The sequence below is a fragment of the Bombina bombina genome, chromosome 4, assembly GCF_027579735.1.
Source record: "Bombina bombina isolate aBomBom1 chromosome 4, aBomBom1.pri, whole genome shotgun sequence".
NCBI lineage: Eukaryota > Metazoa > Chordata > Amphibia > Anura > Bombinatoridae > Bombina > Bombina bombina.
Window position 1 is genome coordinate 1,054,139,123 of NC_069502.1, and position 27,305 is coordinate 1,054,166,427.

The 27,305-nt window shown below is 41.6% G+C and overlaps 1 protein-coding gene across 1 annotated transcript in view; it reads right to left on the bottom strand.

Annotated features, from left to right (window-relative positions):
* Window positions 1-27,305, bottom strand: part of EML6 (EMAP like 6) — a 540,560-nt gene that overhangs the window by 29,785 nt on the left and 483,470 nt on the right. Inside the window, exons 41-42 of the mRNA XM_053712691.1 lie at window positions 19,134-19,296; window positions 18,888-18,991 (exon numbers count right to left, since the gene is read on the bottom strand). Of these exons, the coding sequence (XP_053568666.1) occupies window positions 18,888-18,991; window positions 19,134-19,296 (267 nt within the window). The remainder of the gene's footprint in view (window positions 1-18,887; window positions 18,992-19,133; window positions 19,297-27,305) is intronic.

Below are 27,305 nucleotides of genomic sequence, written 5' to 3' on the forward strand. Positions count from 1 at the left end.
GCTTGGACAAAATTAAGCATTTAATCTTCAAGCAGTCAGTTTCAGAGAAACTAGATTTGGGTGAAGGAAGGGCCATTACATTAGAAGGTCCTTCCTCAACGGAAGTCTCCAAGGTGGCAGAGATGACATGTCCACCAGATCTGCATACCAAATCCTGCGAGGCCAAGCTGGAGCAATGAGAATTACCGACGCACCTCTCCTGTTTGATTCGAGCAATGACCCGAGGATAAAGCGCAAATGGAGGAAATAGGTATGCTAGACTGAAAGTCCAAGAAACCGCCAGAGCATCTATCAGTTCCGCCTGGGGGTCCCTGGACCTCAACCCATATCTTGGGAGCTTGGCATACTGTCGAGATGCCATGAGATCTAACTCTGGCTGACCCCATTTGAGAGTCAGGCTGGAGAACACTTCCGGATGGAGTTCCCACTCCCTCGGATGAAAGGTCAGCCTGCTCAGAAAGTTCGCCCCTGGGAAGTGGATCACCAAAGAATGGGCCTCTGCCCACTGAATTATCTTGGCTACCTCGGTCATCGCTAAGGAACTCCTCGTTCCTCCCTGATGATTGATGTAAGCCACTGAAGTTATGTTGTCCGACTGGAACCTGATAAACTGGGCCAAAGCTAACTGAGGCCAGGCCAGAAGAGCATTGAAGATCACTCTCAGTTCCAGGATGTTAATGGGAGAATAGACTCCAACTGAGTCCAAAGTCCCTAAGCTATTAGGGAACCCCAGACAGCTCCCCATCCTAGAAGGCTGCCGTCTGTATCTGGGACTAAGGAACACTTTCCCAAATTTACCTTCCACCAGTGAGTTCTCAGGAAGGATAACACCATGTCGGTAAGGGATCCTGCTTGTTGAAAAGATGGTGCCTGGACGAGATGATCCAGAAACAACCACCATTGAAGCGAGTCCCTCGTCTCCTGCTCCAGTCGAGGAGACAAATCTGCATAATCTCTGTTCCATTGCCTAAGCATGCTTAGCTGCAGAGGTCTGAGGTAGAACCGAGCAAACGGGATGATGTCCATTGCTGCCACCATCAGCCCGATTATCTCCATGCACTAGGCCACTGATGGCCGAGGAGTGGACTGAAGGGTTAGACATCTTTAATTTCCTGACTTCTGTCAGAAAAATCTTACATATATGTGGAATCTATTATGGTTCCCAATAAAGTCACTCTTGTATCTGGGACTAAGGAACTCTTTCCCAAATTTACCTTCCACCCGTGAGTTCTCAGGAAGGATAACACCATGTCGGTAAGGGATCCTGCTTGTTGAAAAGATGGCGCCTGGACTAGAATATCATCCAGATAAGGTGGCACCCCAATGCCCCGTGGCCTTAGTACCGCCAGAAGAGACCCCAGAACCTTTATGAAGATTCTGGGAGCCGTGGTCAGACCGAGAGGAAGAGCCACAAACTGGAAGTGTTTGTCTAGAAAGGCAAACCCTAAGAACTTGTGATGATCCCTGTGGATAGGAACCTGTAGATATGTGTCCTTTAAAACCACTATTGTCATAAATAGACCATCCTGAACCAATGGTACAAATATTTTCCATCTTGAAAGACGGAACCCTGAGAAATTTGGTTCTGAAGGTTCCCTACTTTTTGGGATCCACAAACAGATAATGATCACAAAACCCAACTTGATTGAGAAGGAGAACCTGCCCCCTTACGGGTCGGGTGCATGCCCCTCATGTTGTGTCAGCATCAAGCTTCTTAAACTGATTTCCCCTATTCTAAATCCGATAGGGTCTCCGTGCTTGGTAGAAGGAATAAAAGAATTTCCCTTTTCACTATATTACATTAAAGGAGCCTACTCACTTGAAGGCCCTTCTTCTATTCCTGCAAAAGGGGTGTCTGTCCATAGAAGATGGACAACGCAACAAGCCAGTACGCCGCCGCACTGGAAACAGTAGTCACACCAACCGCAGGTTGACAATGTAGACCCTCTAACTATTAATCATAGGGTCCGTCATCTGTATAGAGTCCCGAAGGAACTACTATCCTTTGTGTTAAAAAACTCTAAACCAACGAGGGGATTCTATTTTCCTCTTGGTGTCGAAGCCACCCAGAGTAGCTAAAACTTCCTCAAGAAGCTCCTGATCAGATAAAGGTATCTACCTCATCCTTATCCGGTATTACCGAAATATCTTCCTCCTTAGCTGCAGGGAAGAAACATTCAAAATAACCACCACTGAGTCAATCACACTATCCTGAGTGAAGAAGACCTCCTGCACACTTTTTCCAACAGCGTGGGGAAAAGAATAGACAATGTATTAAAGGCAGGGCAACTCCATCTGGGCTATACATTTTTTTTGTAACACCTTAGGAGAAAATTGTTGTATATTTGACCATTGTCACTATGCTCCTAAGCAGTATGTGCCTAGAAGAATAAGGTTTGGGACAAGTCTATCCTCATCAACTAAAGATTTCTCAATAAATGAGAAATAGAAGCGGATTGGTAGAACCACAATGGAATCCAAGCCTAAAACAAGAGACCTCTAGCATGGCTTCTTGGACCACCTTGAATCGTAAAGGATGGATTACACAAATAAACAGCTGGATTCTTTAACAGAATTAGCACATAAAAAACGTTACTGTGTCTTTAAATTTTAAAAAGTAACTTTTTATTTCTTTGTGCAGAAGGTAAGCTAAATTAGCATGCAAACATTGTAGAATTTATCAGAAACGTTAATTCTTTGTTCACATGTATCGCCATGACATTAAAGAAGTGATGTCTTGTGCAGCAATTCCAGATGGAAATTGCAAGGAACAGCAGGGCACTATCCTGAGTGAAGAAGACCTCCTGCACACTTTTTCCAACAGCGTGGGGAAAAGAATAGACAATGTATTAAAGGCAGGGCAACTCCATCTGGGCTATACATTTTTTTTGTAACACCTTAGGAGAAAATTGTTGTATATTTGACCATTGTCACTATGCTCCTAAGCAGTATGTGCCTAGAAGAATAAGGTTTGGGACAAGTCTATCCTCATCAACTAAAGATTTCTCAATAAATGAGAAATAGAAGCGGATTGGTAGAACCACAATGGAATCCAAGCCTAAAACAAGAGACCTCTAGCATGGCCTCTTGGACCACCTTGAATCGTAAAGGATGGATTACACAAATAAACAGCTGGATTCTTTAACAGAATTAGCACATAAAAAACGTTACTGTGTCTTTAAATTTTAAAAAGTAACTTTTTATTTCTTTGTGCAGAAGGTAAGCTAAATTAGCATGCAAACATTGCAGAATTTATCAGAAACGTTAATTCTTTGTTCACATGTATCGCCATGACATTAAAGAAGTGATGTCTTGTGCAGCAATTCCAGATGGAAATTGCAAGGAACAGCAGGGCACTGCATGTGTGATAGAAAATTTAATGTACACTTGCTTAATCAATCTGCCTCACCTATGGCAGAATAATTAAATAAAAAGCGATATCTCTGCGTCAGCAACTCCAGATGGAATTTGCGGGGAACCGCAGGGAACTGTATGTGTGTTATCAAATGTAATTTACACTTACTTAATAAATCTGACTCACATATGGCAGAATAATTGATAGGCTTAACATGTTGTTAATAAAAATCAACATATAGCAAGTGTTACTGTCTCTTTAAATTTTAAAGAGTAACTTCTTTATTTTTATGATGTCAGAAATTATTGAATAAGTATGAGAGGAATTTCGGTATTGCCTAACTCTCTCTACAGCTCAGCTTGAAAGCGAGACCCTCGTTCCCAGCTGAGGCATCAGACAGCCTCTCTATACCAATCCTGCCCTTGCTATAGCGCTATCTTAAGCGCAAGAACTGCGACAAGCATTGTTCCGTTTCTTCCGATAACCCGAAGTGATATGAAGGAGTACCCACTGCAAGGCACACACTCTAAACTTAAATTCCTCCACTCGCGATTTTTTTCAGAAGTCTAAGGAGGAAGGAGTGTAAAATCTTGGTGCCCTTTACAAACTCCGCCCCTCGTGGGAGTTTCATAAGCCATCTCCCGGTCGCCATTGTTTAAGTAAAGGCACCCGGAGTAACAAGATAAAATTTGTGAACTGGAAATAAAAGCTGCTCAGTCTGCTATCTCTAAGTATAGCCACCGGGAGCAAGAGAACAGACTGAACAGCTTAATTTTTAACAGCTGTTCAGTCTGATAGTGCTATATGACAGAGAAATCCTTTAGAGCACATTCAATTTAATCTCACGGTCGGCTCTATTATTAAATGAGACCGCCAGGAGATGAGACACATGTCACCCAGTGCCTGCATTCTAGCTGCCATAACGTCTCCTGATAGACGAGGAGAAACTGAGCCCAAGTTCAATGAGGTCTAAATAAAGAAAGTGTCCAAACTTTTTCTGAGATCCTTCTCTCCCCAGAAATAAAGTCAGCACTTACCTCATCTTCTGCCTGGCAGCAAGGTAGTTCCCAGGTTTAGGAGGTCCTCTACCTCCCATGGCCCTGTAAATAAAGAAGAGCATTGAAGATCACTCTCAGTTCCAGGATGTTAATGGGAGAATAGACTCCAACTGAGTCCAAAGTCCCTAAGCCATTAGGGAACCCCAGACAGCTCCCCATCCTAGAAGGCTGCCGTTTGTATCTGGGACTAAGGAACTCTTTCCCAAATTTACCTTCCACCAGTGAGTTCTCAGGAAGGATAACACCACGTCGGTAAGGGATCCTGCTTGTTGAAAAGATGGCGCCTGGACGAGATGATCCAGAAACAACCACCATTGAAGCGAGTCCCTCGTCTCCTGCTCCAGTCGAGGAGACAAATCTGCATAATCTCTGTTCCATTGCCTAAGCATGCTTAGCTGCAGAGGTCTGAGGTAGAACCGAGCAAACGGGATGATGTCCATTGCTGCCACCATCAGCCCGATTATCTCCATGCACTAGGCCACTGATGGCCGAGGAGTGGACTGAAGGGTTAGACATCTTTAATTTCCTGACTTCTGTCAGAAAAATCTTACATATATGTGGAATCTATTATGGTTCCCAATAAAGTCACTCTTGTATCTGGGACTAAGGAACTCTTTCCAAAATTTACCTTCCACCCGTGAGTTCTCAGGAAGGATAACACCATGTCGGTAAGGGATCCTGCTTGTTGAAAAGATGGCGCCTGGACTAGAATATCATCCAGATAAGGTGGCACCCCAATGCCCCGTGGCCTTAGTACCACCAGAAGAGACCCCAGAACCTTTATGAAGATTCTGGGAGCCGTGGTCAGACCGAGAGGAAGAGCCACAAACTGGAAGTGTTTGTCTAGAAAGGCAAACCCTAAGAACTTGTGATGATCCCTGTGGATAGGAACCTGTAGATATGTGTCCTTTAAAACCACTATTGTCATAAATAGACCATCCTGAACCAATGGTACAAATATTTTCCATCTTGAAAGACGGAACCCTGAGAAATTTGGTTCTGAAGGTTCCCTACTTTTTGGGATCCACGAACAGATAATGATCACAAAACCGAACTTGATTGAGAAGGAGAACCTGCCCCCTTACGGGTCGGGTGCATGCCCCTCATGTTGTGTCAGCATCAAGCTTCTTAAACTGATTTCCCCTATTCTAAATCCGATAGGGTCTCCGTGCTTGGTAGAAGGAATAAAAGAATTTCCCTTTTCACTATATTACATTAAAGGAGCCTACTCACTTGAAGGCCCTTCTTCTATTCCTGCAAAAGGGGTGTCTGTCCATAGAAGATGGACAACGCAACAAGCCAGTACGCCGCCGCACTGGAAACAGTAGTCACACCAACCGCAGGTTGACAATGTAGACCCTCTAACTATTAATCATAGGGTCCGTCATCTGTATAGAGTCCCGAAGGAACTACTATCCTTTGTGTTAAAAAACTCTAAACCAACGAGGGGATTCTATTTTCCTCTTGGTGTCGAAGCCACCCAGAGTAGCTAAAACTTCCTCAAGAAGCTCCTGATCAGATAAAGGTATCTACCTCATCCTTATCCGGTATTACCGAAATATCTTCCTCCTTAGCTGCAGGGAAGAAACATTCAAAATAACCACCACTGAGTCAATCACACTATCCTGAGTGAAGAAGACCTCCTGCACACTTTTTCCAACAGCGTGGGGAAAAGAATAGACAATGTATTAAAGGCAGGGCAACTCCATCTGGGCTATACATTTTTTTTGTAACACCTTAGGAGAAAATTGTTGTATATTTGACCATTGTCACTATGCTCCTAAGCAGTATGTGCCTAGAAGAATAAGGTTTGGGACAAGTCTATCCTCATCAACTAAAGATTTCTCAATAAATGAGAAATAGAAGCGGATTGGTAGAACCACAATGGAATCCAAGCCTAAAACAAGAGACCTCTAGCATGGCCTCTTGGACCACCTTGAATCGTAAAGGATGGATTACACAAATAAACAGCTGGATTCTTTAACAGAATTAGCACATAAAAAACGTTACTGTGTCTTTAAATTTTAAAAAGTAACTTTTTATTTCTTTGTGCAGAAGGTAAGCTAAATTAGCATGCAAACATTGCAGAATTTATCAGAAACGTTAATTCTTTGTTCACATGTATCGCCATGACATTAAAGAAGTGATGTCTTGTGCAGCAATTCCAGATGGAAATTGCAAGGAACAGCAGGGCACTGCATGTGTGATAGAAAATTTAATGTACACTTGCTTAATCAATCTGCCTCACCTATGGCAGAATAATTAAATAAAAAGCGATATCTCTGCGTCAGCAACTCCAGATGGAATTTGCGGGGAACCGCAGGGAACTGCATGTGTGTTATCAAATGTAATTTACACTTACTTAATAAATCTGACTCACATATGGCAGAATAATTGATAGGCTTAACATGTTGTTAATAAAAATCAACATATAGCAAGTGTTACTGTCTCTTTAAATTTTAAAGAGTAACTTCTTTATTTTTATGATGTCAGAAATTATTGAATAAGTATGAGAGGAATTTCGGTATTGCCTAACTCTCTCTACAGCTCAGCTTGAAAGCGAGACCCTCGTTCCCAGCTGAGGCATCAGACAGCCTCTCTATACCAATCCTGCCCTTGCTATAGCGCTATCTTAAGCGCAAGAACTGCGACAAGCATTGTTCCGTTTCTTCCGATAACCCGAAGTGATATGAAGGAGTACCCACTGCAAGGCACACACTCTAAACTTAAATTCCTCCACTCGCGATTTTTTTCAGAAGTCTAAGGAGGAAGGAGTGTAAAATCTTGGTGCCCTTTACAAACTCCGCCCCTCGTGGGAGTTTCATAAGCCATCTCCCGGTCGCCATTGTTTAAGTAAAGGCACCCGGAGTAACAAGATAAAATTTGTGAACTGGAAATAAAAGCTGCTCAGTCTGCTATCTCTAAGTATAGCCACCGGGAGCAAGAGAACAGACTGAACAGCTTAATTTTTAACAGCTGTTCAGTCTGATAGTGCTATATGACAGAGAAATCCTTTAGAGCACATTCAATTTAATCTCACGGTCGGCTCTATTATTAAATGAGACCGCCAGGAGATGAGACACATGTCACCCAGTGCCTGCATTCTAGCTGCCATAACGTCTCCTGATAGACGAGGAGAAACTGAGCCCAAGTTCAATGAGGTCTAAATAAAGAAAGTGTCCAAACTTTTTCTGAGATCCTTCTCTCCCCAGAAATAAAGTCAGCACTTACCTCATCTTCTGCCTGGCAGCAAGGTAGTTCCCAGGTTTAGGAGGTCCTCTACCTCCCATGGCCCTGTAAATAAACGAAAATCCTGAATAAAATCCCTCAGGTTTTCTTGGTAAGAGCAGCAGAATATGGGAGGCGCAGTGAGAATTATGTCCCACAAGTTCCCATTGCTCTAAAGCCACCAATGCCCTACTGAAGAGACTGATATGGACTACGGTTACACCCTAGAACAAAGCAGCACAATCTTGCACTACTTTAAAAACAATAAAGTTTTGATTGAAGAATCTAATCTAACACCTCACTTTGCCACTTCATATCACTAACGTAGGCAAAGAGAATGACTGGAGTGGGAGGGGAGGGAGGAGCTAATTAACAGCTTTGCTGTGGTGCTCTTTGCCTCCTCCTGCTGACCAGGAGGTGAATGTCCCATTAGTAATTAAGATGATTTGTGGACTCATTCGGCTAGATTTAGAGTTCTGCGGCCAAAGGGGTGCGTTAGCTACGCGTGATTTTTTTCCCCTGCACCTTTTAAATACCGCTGGTATTTAGAGTTCACAGAAGGGCTGCGTTAGGCTCCAAAAAAGGGAGCGTAGAGCATATTTAACGCCACTGCAACTCTCGATACCAGCGGTGCTTACGGACGCGGCCAGCTTAAAAAACGTGCTCGTGCACGATTCCCCCATAGAAAACAATGGGGCTGTTTGAGCTGAAAAAAAACCTAACACCTGCAAAAAAGCAGCGTTCAGCTCCTAACGCAGTCCCATTGTTTCCTATGCGGAAACACTTCCTAAGTCTGCACCTAACACCCTAACATGAACCCCGAGTCTTAACACCCCTAACCTTACAATTATTAACCCCTAATCTGCCGCCCCCGCTATCGCTGACACCTGCATTTTATTATTAACCCCTAATCTGCCGCTCTGTACACCACCGCAAGCTACATTATAGCTATGTACCCCTAATCTGCTGCCCCTAACACAGCCGACCCCTATATTGTATTTATTAACCCCTAATCTGCCGCCCCGCTATCGCTGACCCCTGTATTTTATTATTAACCCCTAATCTGCCGCTCCGTACACCACCGCAAGCTACATTATAGCTATGTACCCCTAATCTGCTGCCCCTAACACCGCCGACCCCTATATTATATTTATTAACCCCTAATCTGCCGCCCCCAACGTCGCCTCCACCTACCTACAATAATTAACCCCTAATCTGCCGACCGGACCGCGCCGCTATTATAATAAAGTTATTAACCCCTAATCCGCCTCAATAACCCTATAATAAATAGTATTAACCCCTAATCTGCCCTCCCTAACATCGCCGACACCTAACTTCAAGCATTAACCCCTAATCTGCCGACCGGAGCTCACCGCTACTATAATACATTTTTTAACCCCTAAAGCTAATTCTAACCCTAACCCTAACACCCCCCTAACTTAAATATAATTTAAATCTAACTAAATAAATTAACTATTAGTAAATAAATTATTCCTATTTAAAGCTAAATACTTACCTGTAAAATAAACCCTAATATAGCTACCATATAAATTATAATTATATTGTAGCTATTTTAGGATTTATATTTATTTTACAGGTAACTTTGTAATTATTTTAACCAGGTACAATAGCTATTAAATAGTTAATAACTATTTAATAGTTACCTAGTTAAAATAATTACAAAATTTTGCCTGTAAAAGAAAAATACCCCCCCCCAACATTACAACCCACCACCCACATACCCCTAATCTAACCCAACCCCCCCTTAAATAAACCTAACACTAAGCCCCTGAAGATCATCCTACCTTATCTTCACCACGCCGGGTTCACCGATCGATCCAGAAGAGCTCCTCCGATGTCTTGATCCAAGCCCAAGCGGGGGGGCTGAAGATGTCCTTGATCCGACTGAAGTCTTCATCCAAGCGGGAGCTGAAGAGGTCCATGATCCGACTGAAGTCTTCTATCAAGCGGCATCTTCAATCTTCTTTCTTCCGGATCCATGTTCATCCCGCCGACGCAGAACATCCATCTTCACCAACGACTTCCCGACGAATGACGGTTCCTTTAAGGGACGTCATCCAAGATGGCGTCCCTCGAATTCCGATTGGCTGATAGGATTCTATCAGCCAATCGGAATTAAGGTAGGAAAATTCTGATTGGCTGATGGAATCAGCCAATCAGATTCAAGTTCAATTCGATTGGCTGATCAAATCCATCAGCCAATCAGAATTTTCCTACCTTAATTCCGATTGGCTGATAGAATCCTATCAGCCAATCGGAATTCGGCGGACGCCATCTTGGATGACGTCATTTAAAGGAACCGTCATTCGGCGAGTAGGCGTCGGTAGAAGAGGATGGATCCGCGTCGGCTGGAAGATGATGGCTCCGGAAGAAAGAAGATTGAAGATGCCGGTTCATAGAAGACTTCATCCCGATGATGGACTTCTTCAGCGCCCGCTTGGATCAAGACTTCCGCCCGATGATGGATTTCTTCAGCCGCCGCTTGGATCCAGACTTCAGGCGGAGGATGGACGTCACTCTTCAGCCCCCCCTTGGGCTTGGATGAAGATTTCGGAGGGTCTTCTGGACAGATCGGGACCCGGTGTGGTGAAGACAAGGTAGGGAGATCTTCAGGGGCTTAGTGTTAGGTTTATTTAAGGGGGGTTTGGGTTAGATTAGGGGTATGTGGGTGGTGGGTTGTAATGTTTGGGGGGATTGTATTTTTCTTTTACAGGCAAAAGAGCTGAATTATTTGGGGCATGCCCCACAAAAGGTCCTTTTAAGGGCTGGTAAGGTAAAAGAGCTTTGAACTTTTTTAATTTAGAATAGGGTAGGGCATTTTTTTATTTTGGGGGGCTTTGTTATTTTATTAGGGGGCTTAGAGTAGGTGTAATTAGTTTAAAATTGTTGTAATATTTTTCTAATGTTTGTAAATATTTTTTTATTTTTTGTAACTTAGTCCTTTTTTATTTTTTGTACTTTAGTTAGTTTATTTAAATGTATTTATTTGTAGGTATTGTATTTAATTAATTTATTGATAGTGTAGTGTTAGGTTTAATTGTAGGTAATTGTAGGTATTTTATTTAATTTATTTATTGATAGTGTAGTGTTAGGTTTAATTGTAACTTAGGTTAGGATTTATTTTACAGGTAACTATTAAATAGTTATTAACTATTTAATAGCTATTGCACCTGGTTAAAATAATTACAAAGTTACCTGTAAAATAAATATAAATCCTAAAATAGCTACAATATAATTATAATTTATATTGTAGCTATATTAGGGTTTATTTTACAGGTAAGTATTTAGCTTTAAATAGGAATAATTTATTTAATACTAGTTAATTTATTTCGTTAGATTTAAATTATATTTAAGTTAGGGGGGTGTTAGGGTTAGGGTTAGAATTAGCTTTAGGGGTTAAAAAACAGAATTTATGCTTACCTGATAAATTACTTTCTCCAACGGTGTGTCCGGTCCACGGCGTCATCCTTACGTGAGGGAATATCTCTTCCCCAACAGGAAATGGCAAAGAGTCCCAGCAAAGCTGGCCATATAGTCCCTCCTAGGCTCCGCCCACCCCAGTCATTCGACCGACGGACAGGAGGAAAAAATAGGAGAAACCATATGGTGTCGTGGTGACTGTAGTTAGAGAAAATAATTCATCGGACCTGATTAAAAAACCAGGGCGGGCCGTGGACCGGACACACCGTTGAAGAAAGTAATTTATCAGGTAAGCATAAATTCTGTTTTCTCCAACATTGGTGTGTCCGGTCCACGGCGTCATCCTTACTTGTGGGAACCAATACCAAAGCTTTAGGACACGGATGAAGGGAGGGAGCAAATCAGGTCACCTAAACGGAAGGCACCACGGCTTGCAAAACCTTTCTCCCAAAAACAGCCTCCGAAGAAGCAAAAGTATCAAATTTGTAAAATTTGGCAAAAGTGTGCAGTGAAGACCAAGTCGCTGCCTTACATATCTGATCAACAGAAGCCTCGTTCTTGAAGGCCCATGTGGAAGCTACAGCCCTAGTGGAGTGAGCTGTGATTCTTTCAGGAGGCTGCCGTCCGGCAGTCTCATAAGCCAATCGGATGATGCTTTTAAGCCAAAAAGAAAGAGAGGTAGAAGTTGCTTTTTGACCTCTCCTTTTACCAGAATAGACGACAAACAGAGAAGAAGTTTGTCTGAAGTCTTTCGTAGCTTCTAAGTAGAATTTTAGAGCACGGACTACATCTAAATTGTGTAGCAAACGTTCCTTCTTTGAAACTGGATTCGGACACAAAGAAGGTACAACTATCTCCTGATTAATATTTTTGTTGGAAACAACCTTTGGTAGAAAACCAGGCTTAGTACGCAAAACAACCTTATCTGAATGGAACACCAAATAGGGTGGAGTACATTGTAGAGCAGATAACTCAGAAACTCTTCTAGCAGAAGAAATAGCAACCAAAAACAAAACTTTCCAAGATAACAACTTAATATCTACGGAATGTAAAGGTTCAAACGGAACCCCTTGAAGAACTGAAAGAACTAGATTTAAACTCCAGGGAGGAGTCAAAGGTCTGTAAACAGGCTTGATCCGAACCAAAGCCTGAACAAATGCTTGAACAACTGGCACAACTGCCAGTCGTTTGTGCAGTAGGACAAAACCTTCTTGTAGAAAGGAAAGAATCCTAGGAATCTTTATCTTATTCCATGGGAATCCCTTGGATTCACACCAGCAGATATATCTTTTCCATATTTTATGGTAAATCTTTCTAGTTACCGGTTTTCTGGCTTGAACCAGAGTATCTATCACGGAATCTGAAAACCCACGCTTTGATAGAATCAAGCGTTCAATCTCCAAGCCGTCAGCTGGAGGGAGACCAGATTTGGATGTTCGAATGGACCCTGAACAAGAAGGTCCTGTCTCAAAGGTAGCTTCCATGGTGGAACCGATGACATATTCACCAGGTCTGCATACCAAGTCCTGCGTGGCCACGCAGGAGCTATCAAGATCACCGAGGCCCTCTCCTGTTTGATCCTGGCTACCAGCCTGGGAATGAGAGGAAACGGTGGAAACACATAAGCTAGGTTGAAGGTCCAAGGCGCTACTAGTGCATCCACTAGAGTCGCCTTGGGATCCCTGGATCTGGACCCGTAGCAAGGAACCTTGAAGTTCTGACGGGACGTCATCAGATCTATATCTGGAATGCCCCATAGTTGCGTCAACTGGGCAAAGATCTCCGAGTGGAGTTCCCGCTCCCCCGGATGGAATGTCTGACGACTCAAATAATCCGCTTCCCAGTTTTCCACACCTGGAATGTGGATCGCAGATAGGTGGCAGGAGTGATTTTCTGCCCATTGTATTATTTTGGTCACTTCTTTCATCGCCAGGGAACTTCTTGTTCCCCCCTGATGATTGAGATACGCAACAGTCGTCATGCTGTCTGATTGGAATCTTATGAATCTGGCCTTTGCTAGCTGAGGCCAAGCCTGGAGAGCATTGAATATCGCTCTTAGTTCCAGAATGTTTATCGGGAGAAGAGACTCTTCCCGAGACCACAGTCCCTGAGCTTTCAGGGATTCCCAGACCGCGCCCCAGCCCACTAGGCTGGCGTCGGTCGTGACTATGACCCACTCTGGACTGCGGAAGCTCATTCCCTGGGATAGGTGATCCTAGGTTAGCCACCAACGGAGTGAGTCTCTGGTCTTCTGATCTACTTGAATCACTGGAGACAAGTCTGTATAATCCCCATTCCACTGTTTGAGCATGCACAGTTGTAATGGTCTTAGATGAATTCGCGCAAAAGGAACTATGTCCATTGCTGCAATCATCAATCCTACTACTTCCATGCACTGAGCTACGGAAGGACGAGGAATAGAATGAAGAACTTGACAAGCGTTTAGAAGTTTTGACTTTCTGACATCTGTCAAGAAAATCCTCATTTCTAAGGAATCTATTATTGTTCTCAAGAAGGGAACTCTTGTCGACGGAGACAGGGAACTTTTTTCTATGTTCACCTTCCATCCGTGAGATCTGAGAAAGGCCAGAACGATGTCTGAGTGAGCCTTTGCCTTTGAAAGAGACGACGCTTGTACTAGAATGTCGTCCAGGTACGGTACTACTACAATGCCCCTTGGTCTTAGAACCGCTAGAAGGGATCCGAGTACCTTTGTGAAAATCCTTGGAGCAGTGGCTAACCCGAATGGGAGGGCCACAAACTGGTAATGTTTGTCCAGAAAGGCGAACCTTAGGAACTGATGATGTTCCTTGTGGATAGGGATATGTAGATACGCATCCTTTAGATCCACGGTAGTCATAAATTGACCTTCCTGAATTGTGGGTAGAATCATTCGAATGGTTTCCATCTTGAACGATGGTACTCTGAGAAATTTGTTTAGGATCTTTAGATCCAGGATTGGTCTGAAAGTTCCCTCTTTTTTGGGAACCACAAACAGATTTGAGTAAAATCCCATTCCTTGTTCCGCCGTTGGAACTGGGTGTATCACTCCCATCTTTAACAGGTCTTCTACACAATGTAAGAATGCCTGTCTCTTTATTTGGTTTGAGGATAAGTGAGACACGTGGAACCTTCCCCTTGGGGGTAGTTCCTTGAATTCCAGAAGATAACCCTGAGAAACTATTTCTAGCGTCCAGGGATCCTGAACATCTCTTGCCCAAGCCTGAGCAAAGAGAGAGAGTCTGCCCCCCACTAGATCCGGTCCCGGATCGGGGGCTACTCCTTCATGCTGTTTTGTTAGCAGCGGCAGGCTTCTTGGCCTGCTTACCCTTGTTCCAGCCTTGCATCGGTTTCCAGGCTGGTTTGGTCTGTGAGGTATTACCCTCTTGTTTAGAGGATGCAGAATTAGAGCCCGGTCCGTTCCTGAAATTACGAAAGGAACGAAAATTAGACTTATTCTTGGCTTTGAAAGGCCTATCTTGTGGGAGGGCGTGGCCCTTTCCCCCAGTGATGTCTGAGATAATCTCTTTCAATTCTGCCCGAAGATAGTTTTACCCATGAAGGGAATATTAAGCAATTTTGTCTTGGATGATACATCCGCTGACCAAGACTTTAGCCAAAGCGCTCTGCGCGCCACAATTGCAAACCCTGAATTTTTCGCCGCTAATCTAGCTATTTGCAAAGCGGAATCTAAAATAAAAGAGTTAGCCAACTTAAGTGCGTGAACTCTGTCCATAACCTCCTCATATGGAGTCTCTCTACTGAGCGACTTTTCTAGTTCCTCGAACCAGAACCACGCTGCTGTAGTGAAAGGAACAATGCACGAAATGGGTTGAAGAAGGTAACCTTGCTGTATAAAAATCTTTTTAAGCAAACCCTCCAATTTTTTATCCATAGGATCTTTGAAAGCACAATTATCCTCGATAGGAATAGTAGTGCGCTTGTTTAGAGTAGAAACTGCCCCCTCGACCTTAGGGACTGTCTGCCATAAGTCCTTTCTGGGGTCGACCATAGTAAATAATTTCTTAAATATAGGAGGGGGAACAAAAGGTATGCCGGGCTTCTCCCATTCCTTATTCACTATGTCCGCCACCCGCTTGGGTATAGGAAAAGCGTCGGGGTGCACCAGAACCTCTAGGAACTTGTCCATCTTGCATAATTTTTCTGGAATGACCAGGTTGTCACAATCATCCAGAGTAGATAACACCTCCTTAAGCAGTGCGCGGAGATGTTCTAATTTAAATTTAAATGTCACAACATCAGGTTCAGCCTGTTGGGAAATTTTTCCTGAATCTGAAATTTCCCCATCTGACAAAACCTCCATCATGGCCCCTTCAGATTGGTGTGAGGGTATGACAGAACAATTATCATCAGCGCCCTCCTGCTCTTCAGTGTTTAAAACAGAGCAATCGCGCTTTCTCTGATATGCAGGCATTTTGGATAAAATATTTGCTATGGAGTTATCCATTACAGCCGTCAATTGTTGCATGGTAATAAGCATTGGCGCGCTAGAAGTACTAGGTGCCTCCTGCGTGGGCAAAACTAGTGTAGACACAGAAGGAGATGATGTAGAACCATGTCTACTCCCTTCATCTGATGAATCATCTTGGGCAACTTCATTATCTGTGACAGTACTGTCCTTACTTTGTTTGGACGCTTTAGCACAATTATCACATAATTTAGAAGGGGGAGACACATTGACTTTCATACATATAGAACATAGCTTATCTGAAGGCACAGACATGTTAAACAGGCTTAAACTTGTCATTAAAACACAAAAACCGTTTTAAATCAAAACCGTTACTGTCTCTTTAAATTTTAAACAGAGCACACTTTATTACTGAATATGTGAAAAAATATGAAGGAATTATTCAAAATTTACCAAAATTTCACCACAGTGTCTTAAAGCATTAAAAGTATTGCACATTGTATTTTAACCCCTCTACAGTCCCAGCTACAGCCTTTGCTGCGACTCTACCAAACCCAGAGGGGAATACGATACCAAATGACGCCTTCTAGGAACTTTTCCAACTATTTTCAGGTCCTCACACATGCATCTGCATGTCTTGCTCTCAAAAACAACTGCGCAGTAATGGCGTGAAAATGAGGCTCAGCCTACAACTGGGAAGGCCCTTCCTGACTGGAAAAGGTGTCTAACATAGTGCCTGACGTTAAAAAACGTTCCCCAAGTTTATAAATGTGAAATACCAGCATAAACATGTATAAAATGCCCAAATAAAGCAATCGATTTTGCCCATAAAAGTGTCTACCAGTTTTATAGCCCATATTAAGCCCTTTATTCTGCTTGAGACTAAGAAAATGGCTTACCGGTCCCCATGAGGGGAAATGACAGCCTTCCAGCATTACACAGTCTTGTTAGAAATATGGCTAGTCATACCTTAAGCAGAAAAGTCTGCTAACTGTTTCCCCCAACTGAAGTTATTTCATCTCAACAGTCCTATGTGGAAACAGCAAAGGATTTTAGTTACTGTCTGCTAAAATCATCTTCCTCTCACAAACAGAATTCTTCATCTCTTTCTGTTTCAGAGTAAATAGTACATACCAGCACTATTTTAAAATAACAAACTCTTGATAGTAGAATAAAAAAACTACAACTAAACACCACATACTCTTAACCATCTCCGTGGAGATGTTGCCTGTGCAACGGCAAAGAGAATGACTGGGGTGGGCGGAGCCTAGGAGGGACTATATGGCCAGCTTTGCTGGGACTCTTTGCCATTTCCTGTTGGGGAAGAGATATTCCCTCAAGTAAGGATGACGCCGTGGACCGGACACACCAATGTTGGAGAAAATTTATTATAGTAGCGGTGAGCTCCGGTTGGCAGATTAGGGGTTAATGCTTGAAGTTAGGTGTCAGCGATGTTAGGGAGGGCAGATTAGGGGTTAATACTATTTATTATAGGGTTATTGAGGCGGGAGTGAAGCGGATTAGGGGTTAATAACTTTATTATAATAGCGGCGTGGTCCGGTCGGCAGATTAGGGGTTAATAAGTGTAGGCAGGTGGAGGCGACGTTGAGGGGGGCAGATTAGGGGTTAATAAATATAATATAGGGGTCGGCGGTGTTAGGGGCAGCAGATTAGGGGTACATAAGTATAACGTAGCTTGCAGCGGCGTGCGGACGGCAGATTAGGGGTTAAAACATTTTAATAGAGTGGCGGCGATGTGGGGGGACCTCGGTTTAGGGGTACATAGGTAGTTTATGGGTGTTAGTGTACTTTAGAGCACAGTAGTTAAGAGCTTTATAAACCGGCGTTAGCCCAGAAAGCTCTTAACTACTGACTTTTTTCTGCGGCTGGAGTTTTGTCGTTAGATTTCTAACGCTCACTTCAGCCAAGACTCTAAATACCGGCGTTAGAAAGATCCCATTGAAAAGATAGGATACGCAAATGGCGTAGGGGGATCTGCGGTATGGAAAAGTCGTGGCTGCAAATTGAGCGTTAGACCCTTTCCTGACTAACTCCAAATACCAGAGGGCGGTAAAAACCAGCGTTAGGAGCCTCTAACGCTGGTTTTGACGGCTACCGCCCAACTCTAAATCTAGGCCATTGTGTCTTAAAAAAGAAAAACATTTTACCCTTTCTTTTTAAAAGAGTTTAAATGTTAGTCTCACACATGCTACAGTGCCTGCTTTATGCCGCAGTGTAACCCATACAACAGGATTATCTATGTCCCAATACAAAAACAGTGTTTTTAATTTGTTAAGTACATGGCCTCCCCAACTGGAATAAAAAGCACTTACTTGCTCCGCTGTCCAGCATGTAGACAGTTACAAGGTATGAGAGGACACAGTTCCTCACAAAGACCTTTGAAGAAGAAAGAACAGAGTAGACAACTCTGGCTTTCTAAACTAGGGGAGCAAGTGTTAGGAAAATGCAGCAAGTACCTCTTTACAAGTTCCTAACTGCTTTAAAGCCACCACTACCCGACTGCAAGGAATGACGTGGAATACAGCTATACCCCAAAACTTGCTTGTAGATGAAATCTAAATTTCACCTCCTCCATGCACCGAAGGAAAAGAGAATGACTGGGGGTTGTGGGTAAGGGAGTGATACTTAGCAGTTTAACTGTGGTGCTCTTTGCCTCCTCCTGCTGGCCAGGAGTGATATTCCCAACAGTAATTACTCAAGCTGTGGACCATATCTTAGGAAAGAAAGTATTATATCCCATGTGATATGTCTCTTTAAAAAATTCACAAGAAGTAGTTTTGGCTGTATTGTTGCCTAAAGACTCTTTGTACTGCTATATGCATAGTTTCCAAAACTTTTAGATACCTTCCTGGGAGTGGGAGGTTAAAAAGGTTGTGGGCTGCATCAGGAGGATTGGGTAGTGGACGGGACAGTGTAGGGAAGCTGTGGGCATGTCTCGACAGGACATATCTGTGGCTCAGGCAGTCCATTAAAGATGCGATACAATGGGAATGTGGGTGGAAAGTGGGCCAGACTTCCCAACTAGTAACTGTGTCTTGGATGCTGGATAGTTAGGAGGTTTGTAAATGGGACATCATTTTCTTCAATCAACATGTACTGAACTAATTTACTTTGTAGGATCTGCCAGTCTAGGGCAAACATTTCAAGCAAATTAATTTAGTCATTGAAAGTTATAAGCATTTGAAAAAACATGTTTCCAATACTGAAAGCCTAAACACATTTTATATTATTTCATATTGCAAGCAAAGAACAAGGCCCATTATTACAGGTTCCATTATTTAACATTAAATATATATTTCTATTGTATAAATTAGAATTTTTCACCACCACAACAAAAAGAAAAAAAATGTATTACCTTGTCCATGTGGCCCATGTAATCTTTTCTATTAACAAAAGATCTACTATTTGCTTTCCTGATGGCACCTCATGTATTTGACGCCTATAGGCACCTGTGGCTACCTGAGGAGTGAGAATAAACATTTCAAAAAAGCAACATCGTATATTTTTGATTTGCAGATTATTTAATTTCCGTGGTAATTGTCATGATTTAATAATTTTCAACATGCCTACATTCTACTGCACTCTTTCCTGTTAGACGTACCTGAATATATTTACTGTCGGCTGAAAAATCCATTTGAATAACAAAACTAGGAATGTCTTTACAGTAACCAATTCTGTTCAGAGATGGACCTTGATTAAGATCATAAAAATCAACAGTGTTCTCTGCTGAACCCACTGCCAAATATCTGTTATCAGGACTGATCCTAGGAAATAGAAGATATAAAATATTGTAGTTAACCTATTTAAAAGCACATAAAGGAGTGATAATAAAAGGCTCTAATGAGGGAAAAAAACATTATAACGTTGCCCCTGTCCGTCACAGGAAGTAATCTAGTTAGAGATTTCGACGACTTGGAGTTTTCGACAGAACACCCCGCTGCTGCTAATATCTGTATGTTCATCCCCAAGGAATTAATCCTTGACTGGTGGCTACTCAAATATTCAAAGAGATGAGAACAGCATCAGTCTGTGAAGAGGTGCACATACCAAGGTCCTGCCATCGACCTCAAAATGCCATCAAATCCACAAATAGAACAGCACCATCCAAAAGGTAAGATAAAATATTTCTTTATTGGGACATAACCAAACACAGCACAGCAACACTTGGTGCTGTTCTATTTGTGGATTTGATGGCTACTCAAATATGCCTCCCCTGATTGATCAGGAACAGTGTTAAGCTCTAGAGCAATAAAGCACTCCTGGTCTAGTATTCACTTTAACTCCAATTGAAATATGTGCACCTGCTATTCGAAATCAAGCAAAAGATAACTCCATTAAAAGCAATAGTGCAAAAACAGCCAAAGCAGTGGCACACACAGAAAAAGTATGTATACGTGTTTTACTGTCTTCATCTGAACACCCAACAACAAGAATTACATATAACTGATATATACAGTATTGATGCAAATTGTAACCAAATAAGCCTGAAAATAAACAGTGTGCCTTTGTTTAGTTCCCTTTAAGCAGTAGTGCAGTGATAATAAATTCTAATCACTAGCAAAGCAGCACTTTATCCCTGTTCTAGAAACTTGAATGGTTTATACTATGGGGTAAATTTATCAAAGTGCGAGCGGATATGATACGATGTAGCGTATAATGTCCGCCGCACATCGATAAATGTACAATCAGTTTTTGTGAACTGCTTGTGCAATGCCGCCCCCTGCAGATTTGGGACCAATCGGCCACTAGCAGGGGGTGTCAATCAGCCCGATCGCATAGGATCAGGCGGATTGAAGACCGCAGCCTCAGAGGCAGTGGACATGTTATGGAGCAGCGGTCTTTAGACTTTAGACCGCTGCTTCATAACTACTGTTTACGGCGAGCCTGAAGGCTCACACGGAAACAGGGGCATCAAGATCCATTTGGAGCTTGATAATTCGGCCTCTATATATTGATTAAAATAGACAAATACTAATAAAATTGTAATATTGAGTTAAAGGGACATGGTTAACAATTTTTTATTTTTTCCACATAAAATAGGATATTTGAAATTGTTTATTTGTTATTACAAAACTATGGCCTAGATTTAGAGTTTGGCGGTAGCCGTGAAAACCAGCGTCAGAGGCTCCTAACGCTGGTTTTAGGCTACCGCCGGTATTTGGAGTCACTCAAAATAGGGTCTAACGCTCACTTTTCAGCCGCGACTTTTCCATACCGCAGATCCCCTTACGTAAATTGCGTATCCTATCTTTTCAATGGGATTTTTTTAACTCCGGTATTTAGAGTCGTTTCTGAAGTGAGCGTTAGACATCTAACGACAAAACTCCAGCCGCAGGAAAAAAGTCAGTAGTTAAGAGCTTTCTGGGCTAACGCCGGTTTCTAAAGCTCTTAACTACTGTACTCTAAAGTACACTAACACCCATAAACTACCTATGTACCCCTAAACCGAGGTCCCCCCACATCGCCGACACTCGAATTTTTTTTTTAACCCCTAATCTGCCGACCGCCACCTACGTTATACTTATGTACCCCTAATCTGCTGCCCCTAACACCGCCGACCCCTATATTATATTTATTAACCCCTAATCTGCCCCCCTCAACGTCGCCTCCACCTGCCTACACTTATTAACCCCTAATCTGCCGACCGGACCTGAGCACTACTATAATAAAGTTATTAACCCCTAATCTGCCTCACTAACCCTATCATAAATAGTATTAACCCCTAATCTGCCCTCCCTAACATCGCCGACACCTAACTTCAATTATTAACCCCTAATCTGCCGACTGAATCTCGCCGCTATTCTAATAAATGTATTAACCCCTAAAGCTAAGTCTAACCCTAATACTAACACCCCCCTAAGTTAAATATAATTTAAATCTAACGAAATTAATTAACTCTTATTAAATAAATTATTCCTATTTAAAGCTAAATACTTACCTGTAAAATAAACCCTAATATAGCTACAATATAAATTATATTATAGCTATTTTAGGATTTATATTTATTTTACAGGTAACTTTGTATTTATTTTAACCAGGTACAATAGCTATTAAATAGTTAAGAACTATTTAATAGCTAAAATAGTTAAAATAATTACAAATTTACCTGTAAAAGAAATCCTAACCTAAGTTACAAATAAACCTAACACTACACTATCAATAAATAAATTAAATAAAATACCTACAATTACCTACAATTAACCTAACACTACACTATCAATAAATTAATTAAATACAATTGCTACAAATAAATACAATTAAATAAACTAGCTAAAGTACAAAAAATAAAAAAGAACTAAGTTAAAAAAAATAAAAAAATATTTACAAACATAAGAAAAATATAACAATTTTAAACTAATTACACCTACTCTAAGCCCCCTAATAAAATAACAAAGCCCCCCAAAATAAAAATATGCCCTACCCTATTCTAAATTACTAAAGTTCAAAGCTCTTTTACCTTACCAGCCCTGAACAGGGCCCTTTGCAGGGCATGCCCCAAGAAATACAGCTCTTTTGCCTGTTAAAAAAAACATACAATACCCAAGCCCCCCAACATTACAACCCACCACCCACATACCCCTAATCTAACCCAAACCCCCCTTAAATAAACCTAACACTAAGCCCCTGAAGATCATCCTACCTTGTCTTCACCATACCAGGTTCACCGATCGGTCCAGAAGAGCTCCTCCGATGTCCTGATCCAAGCCCAAGCGGGGGGCTGAAGAGGTCCATGATCCGGCTGAAGTCTTCATCCAAGCGGGGCAGAAGAGGTCTTCCATCCGATTGAAGTCTTCATCCAAGCGGCATCCATCCGGAGCGAAGCGGCAGCATCCTGAAGACCTCCACCGCGGAACATCCATCCTGGCCGACGACTGAACGACGAATGACGGTTCCTTTAAATGACGTCATCCAAGATGGCGTCCCTCGAATTCCGATTGGCTGATAAGATTCTATCAGCCAATCGGAATTAAGGTAGGAATATTCTGATTGGCTGATGGAATCAGCCAATCAGAATCAAGTTCAATCCGATTGGCTGATCCAATCAGCCAATCAGATTGAGCTTGCATTCTATTGGCTGATCGGAACAGCCAATAGAATGCGAGCTCAATCTGAGTGGCTGATCGGATCAGCCAATCGGATTGAACTTGATTCTGATTGGCTGATTCCATCAGCCAATCAGAATATTCCTACCTTAATTCTGATTGGCTGATAGAATCCTATCAGCCAATCGGAATTCGAGGGACGCCATCTTGGATGACGTCATTTAAAGGAACCGTCATTCGTCGTTCAGTCGTCGGCCAGGATGGATGTTCCGCGGTGGAGGTCTTCAGGATGCTGCCGCTTCGCTCCGGATGGATGCCGCTTGGATGAAGACTTCAATCGGATGGAAGACCTCTTCTGCCCCGCTTGGATGAAGACTTCAGCCGGATCATGGACCTCTTCAGCCCCCCGCTTGGGCTTGGATCAGGACATTGGAGGAGCTCTTCTGGACCGATCGGTGAACCTGGTATGGTGAAGACAAGGTAGGATGATCTTCAGGGGCTTAGTGTTAGGTTTATTTAAGGGGGGTTTGGGTTAGATTAGGGGTATGTGGGTGGTGGGTTGTAATGTTGGGGGGCTTGGGTATTGTATGTTTTTTTTACAGGCAAAAGAGCTGTATTTCTTGGGGCATGCCCCGCAAAGGGCCCTGTTCAGGGCTGGTAAGGTAAAAGAGCTTTGAACTTTAGTAATTTAGAATAGGGTAGGGCATATTTTTATTTTGGGGGGGCTTTGTTATTTTATTAGGGGGCTTAGAGTAGGTGTAATTAGTTTAAAATTGTTGTAATATTTTTCTTATGTTTGTAAATATTTTTTTATTTTTTGTACTTTAGCTAGTTTATTTAATTGTATTTATTTGTAGCAATTGTATTTAATTAATTTATTGATAGTGTAGTGTTAGGTTAATTGTAGGTAATTGTAGGTATTTTATTTAATTTATTTATTGATAGTGTAGTGTTAGGTTTATTTGTAACTTAGGTTAGGATTTCTTTTACAGGTAAATTTGTAATTATTTTAACTATTTTAGCTATTAAATAGTTCTTAACTATTTAATAGCTATTGTACCTGGTTAAAATAAATACAAAGTTACCTGTAAAATAAATATAAATCCTAAAATAGCGGATTAGGGGTTAATAACTTTATTATAGTAGGCAGGTGGAGGCGACGTTGTGGGGGGCAGATTAGGGGTTAATAAATATAATATAGGGGTCGGCGATGTTAGGGCAGCAGATTAGGGGTACATAGGGATAATGTAAGTAGCGGCGGTTTACGGAGCGGCAGATTAGGGGTTAATAATAATATGCAGGGGTCAGCGATAGCGGGGGCGGCAGAATAGGGGTTAATAAGTGTAAGGTTAGGGGTGTTTAGACTCGGGGTACATGTTAGAGTGTTAAGTGCAGACGTAGGAAGGGTTACCGCATAGCAAACAATGGGGCTACGTTAAGAGCTGAACGCGGCTTTTTTGCAGGTGTTAGGTTTTTTTTCAGCTCAAACAGCCCCATTGTTTCCTATGGGGGAATCGTGCACGAGCACGTTTTTGAGGCTGGCCGCGTCCGTAAGCAACTCTGGTATTGAGAGTTGAAGCTGCGTTAAAAATGCTCTACGCTCCTTTTTTGGAGCCTAACGCAGCCTTTATGTGGACTCTCAATACCAGAGTTATTTTTTTGGTGCGGCCAGAAAAAAGCCGGCGTTAGTTTTTCGGGTCGTTACCGACAAAACTCCAAATCTAGCGGTATGTGCTTTAAAAGAAAAATAAAATATCTTGTCAGGCTTTTCTCTAACTACCAATACCCCTGTGGGTGTTTTCTACGTCAGCGAGTTAAGGAATTATTTCATCACAAACATTAATTTCCTGCAAGCTTAGCGTTAATTGTTAAAAACTATTTTTATCCTTTTCATTTAGAAAATATCTAAGATGTGTAGTTGTTTCCATTTTCACCCATGACATGAATTTTTAATTTAAAATCAAATTTAAATAAAAAAAAGTCAATTAAAAAAATAAACTTTAAGGGCTAGATTACAAGTGAAGTACTATTTAGCACTTTTGCTCACACGCAAACACCGCTGGTTAGCGTCAGTAAAAAGTAAAAAAGATAGAATTGAATGGGAAAAAACTAAAATGATTTTTCTTTCATGTAATTAACAAGAGTCCATGAGCTAGTGACGTATGGGATATACATTCCTACCAGGAGGGGCAAAGTTTCCCAAACCTTAAAATGCCTATAAATACACCCCTCACCACACCCACAAATCAGTTTTACAAACTTTGCCTCCAAGGGAGGTGGTGAAGTAAGTTTGTGCTAGATTCTACGTTGATATGCGCTCCGCAGCAAGTTGGAGCCCGGTTTTCCTCTCAGCGTGCAGTGAATGTCAGAGGGATGTGAAGAGAGTATTGCCTATTGAATGCAGTGATCTCCTTCTACGGGGTCTATTTCATAAGGTTCTCTGTTATCGGTCGTAGAGATTCATCTCTTACCTCCCTTTTCAGATCGACGATATACTCTTATATTTACCATTTCCTCTACTGATTCTCGTTTCAGTACTGGTTTGGCTTTCTACAAACATGTAGATGAGTGTCCTGGGGTAAGTAAGTCTTATTTTCTGTGACACTCTAAGCTATGGTTGGGCACTTTATTTATAAAGTTCTAAATATATGTATTCAAACATTTATTTGCCTTGACTCAGAATGTTCAACTTTCCTTATTTCCAGACAATCAGTTTCATATTTGGGATTATGCATTGAATTATCATATTTTTTCTTACCTCAAAAATTTGACTTTTTTCCCTGTGGGCTGTTAGGCTCGCGGGGGCTGAAAATGCTTCATTTTATTGCGTCATTCTTGGCGCAGACTTTTTTGGCGCAAAAATTCTTTTCCGTTTCCGGCGTCATACGTGTCGCCGGAAGTTGCGTCATTTTTTTGACGTTATTTTGCGTCAAAGATGTCGGCGTTCCGGATGTGGCGTCATTTTTGGCGCCAAAAGCATTTAGGCGCCAAATAATGTGGGCGTCTTTTTTGGCGCTAAAAAATAAGGGCGTCGCTTTTGTCTCCACATTATTTAAGTCTTATTTTTTCATTGCTTCTGGTTGCTAGAAGCTTGTTCTTTGGCATTTTTTTCCCATTCCTGAAACTGTCATTTAAGGAATTTGATCAATTTTGCTTTATATGTTGTTTTTTTCTTTTACATATTGCAAGATGTTCCACGTTGCAACTGAGTCAGAAGATACTACAGGAAAATCACTGCACAGTGCTGGAGCTACCAAGCTAAGTCTGCTATAAACTTTTGGTATCTGTTTCTCCAGCTGTTATTTGTATTGCATGTCATGTCAAACTTATTAATGCAGATAAAATTTCCTTTAGTACTGTTACATTACCTGTTGCTGTCCGTCAACATTTAATTTTCAGAGTGTTCCTGATAACATAAGAGATTTTATTTTTTAAATCCATTAAGAAGGCTATGTCTGTTATTTCTCCTTCTAGTATACATAAAAGTCTTTTAAAACTTCTCTTTTTTTCAGATGAATTTTTAAATGAACATCATCATTCTGATACTGATAATGGTTCTTCTGGTTCAGAGGTTTCTGTCTCAGAGGTTGATGCTGATAAATCTTTGTATTTGTTCAAGATGGAATTTATTCGTTCTTTACTTAAAGAAGTGTTATTTGCATTAGAAATAGAGGATTCTGGTCCTCTTGATACTAAATGTAAACGTTTAAATAAGGTTTTTTAAATCTCCTGTAGTTATTCCAGAAGTGTTTTATCTCCCTGATGCTATTTCTGAAGTAATTTCCAGGGAATGGAATAATTTGGGTAATTTATTTACTCCTTCTAGACGTTTAAGCAAATTATATCCTGTGCCATCTGACAGATTAGAGTTTTTTGGGACAAAAATCCCTAAGGTTATGGGGCTGTCTCTACTCCTGCTAATGTACTACTATTCCTATGGCAGATAGTACTTCATTTAAGGATCCTTTAGATAGGAAAATTGAATCCTTTCTAAGAAAAGCTTACTTATGTTCAGGTAATCTTCTTAGACCTGCTATATTTTTAGCGGATGTTGCTGCAGCTTCAACTTTTTGGTTAGAAGCTTTAGCGCAACAAGTAACAGATCATAATTTTATAGCATTATTATTATTCTATAACATGCTAATAATTTTATTGGTGATACCATCTTTTGATATCATTAGAGTTGATGTCAGGTATATGTCTCTAGCTATTTTAGCTAGAAAAGCTTTATGGATTAAACTTGGAATGCTGACATGTCTTCTAAGTCAACTTTGCTTTCCCTTTCTTTCCAGGGTAAATAATCATTTCGTTCCTTTCCTCACAACAAGGAACAAAAGCCTGATCCTTCATCCTCAGGAGCGGTATCAGTTTGGAAACTATTTCCAGTTTGGAATATATCCAAGCCTTATAGAAACCTATAGCCAGCTCCTAAGTATCTATGAAGGTGCGGCCCTTATTCCAGCTCGGCTGGTATGGGGCAGATTACGTTTTCTTCAAAGAAATTTGGATCAATTCCGTTCTTAATCTCTGGTTTCAGAAACATTGTTTCAGAAAGGTACAGAATTGGCTTCAAGTTAAGGCCTCCTGCTAAGAGATTCTTTTCTTTCCCGTGTCCCAGTTGACACAGCAAGGCTCAGCATTTCTGAAATGTGTTTCAGATCTAGAGTTGGCTGGAGTATTTATGCCAGTTCCAGTTCTGGAACAGGGGCTGGGGTTTTATTTTATCTCTT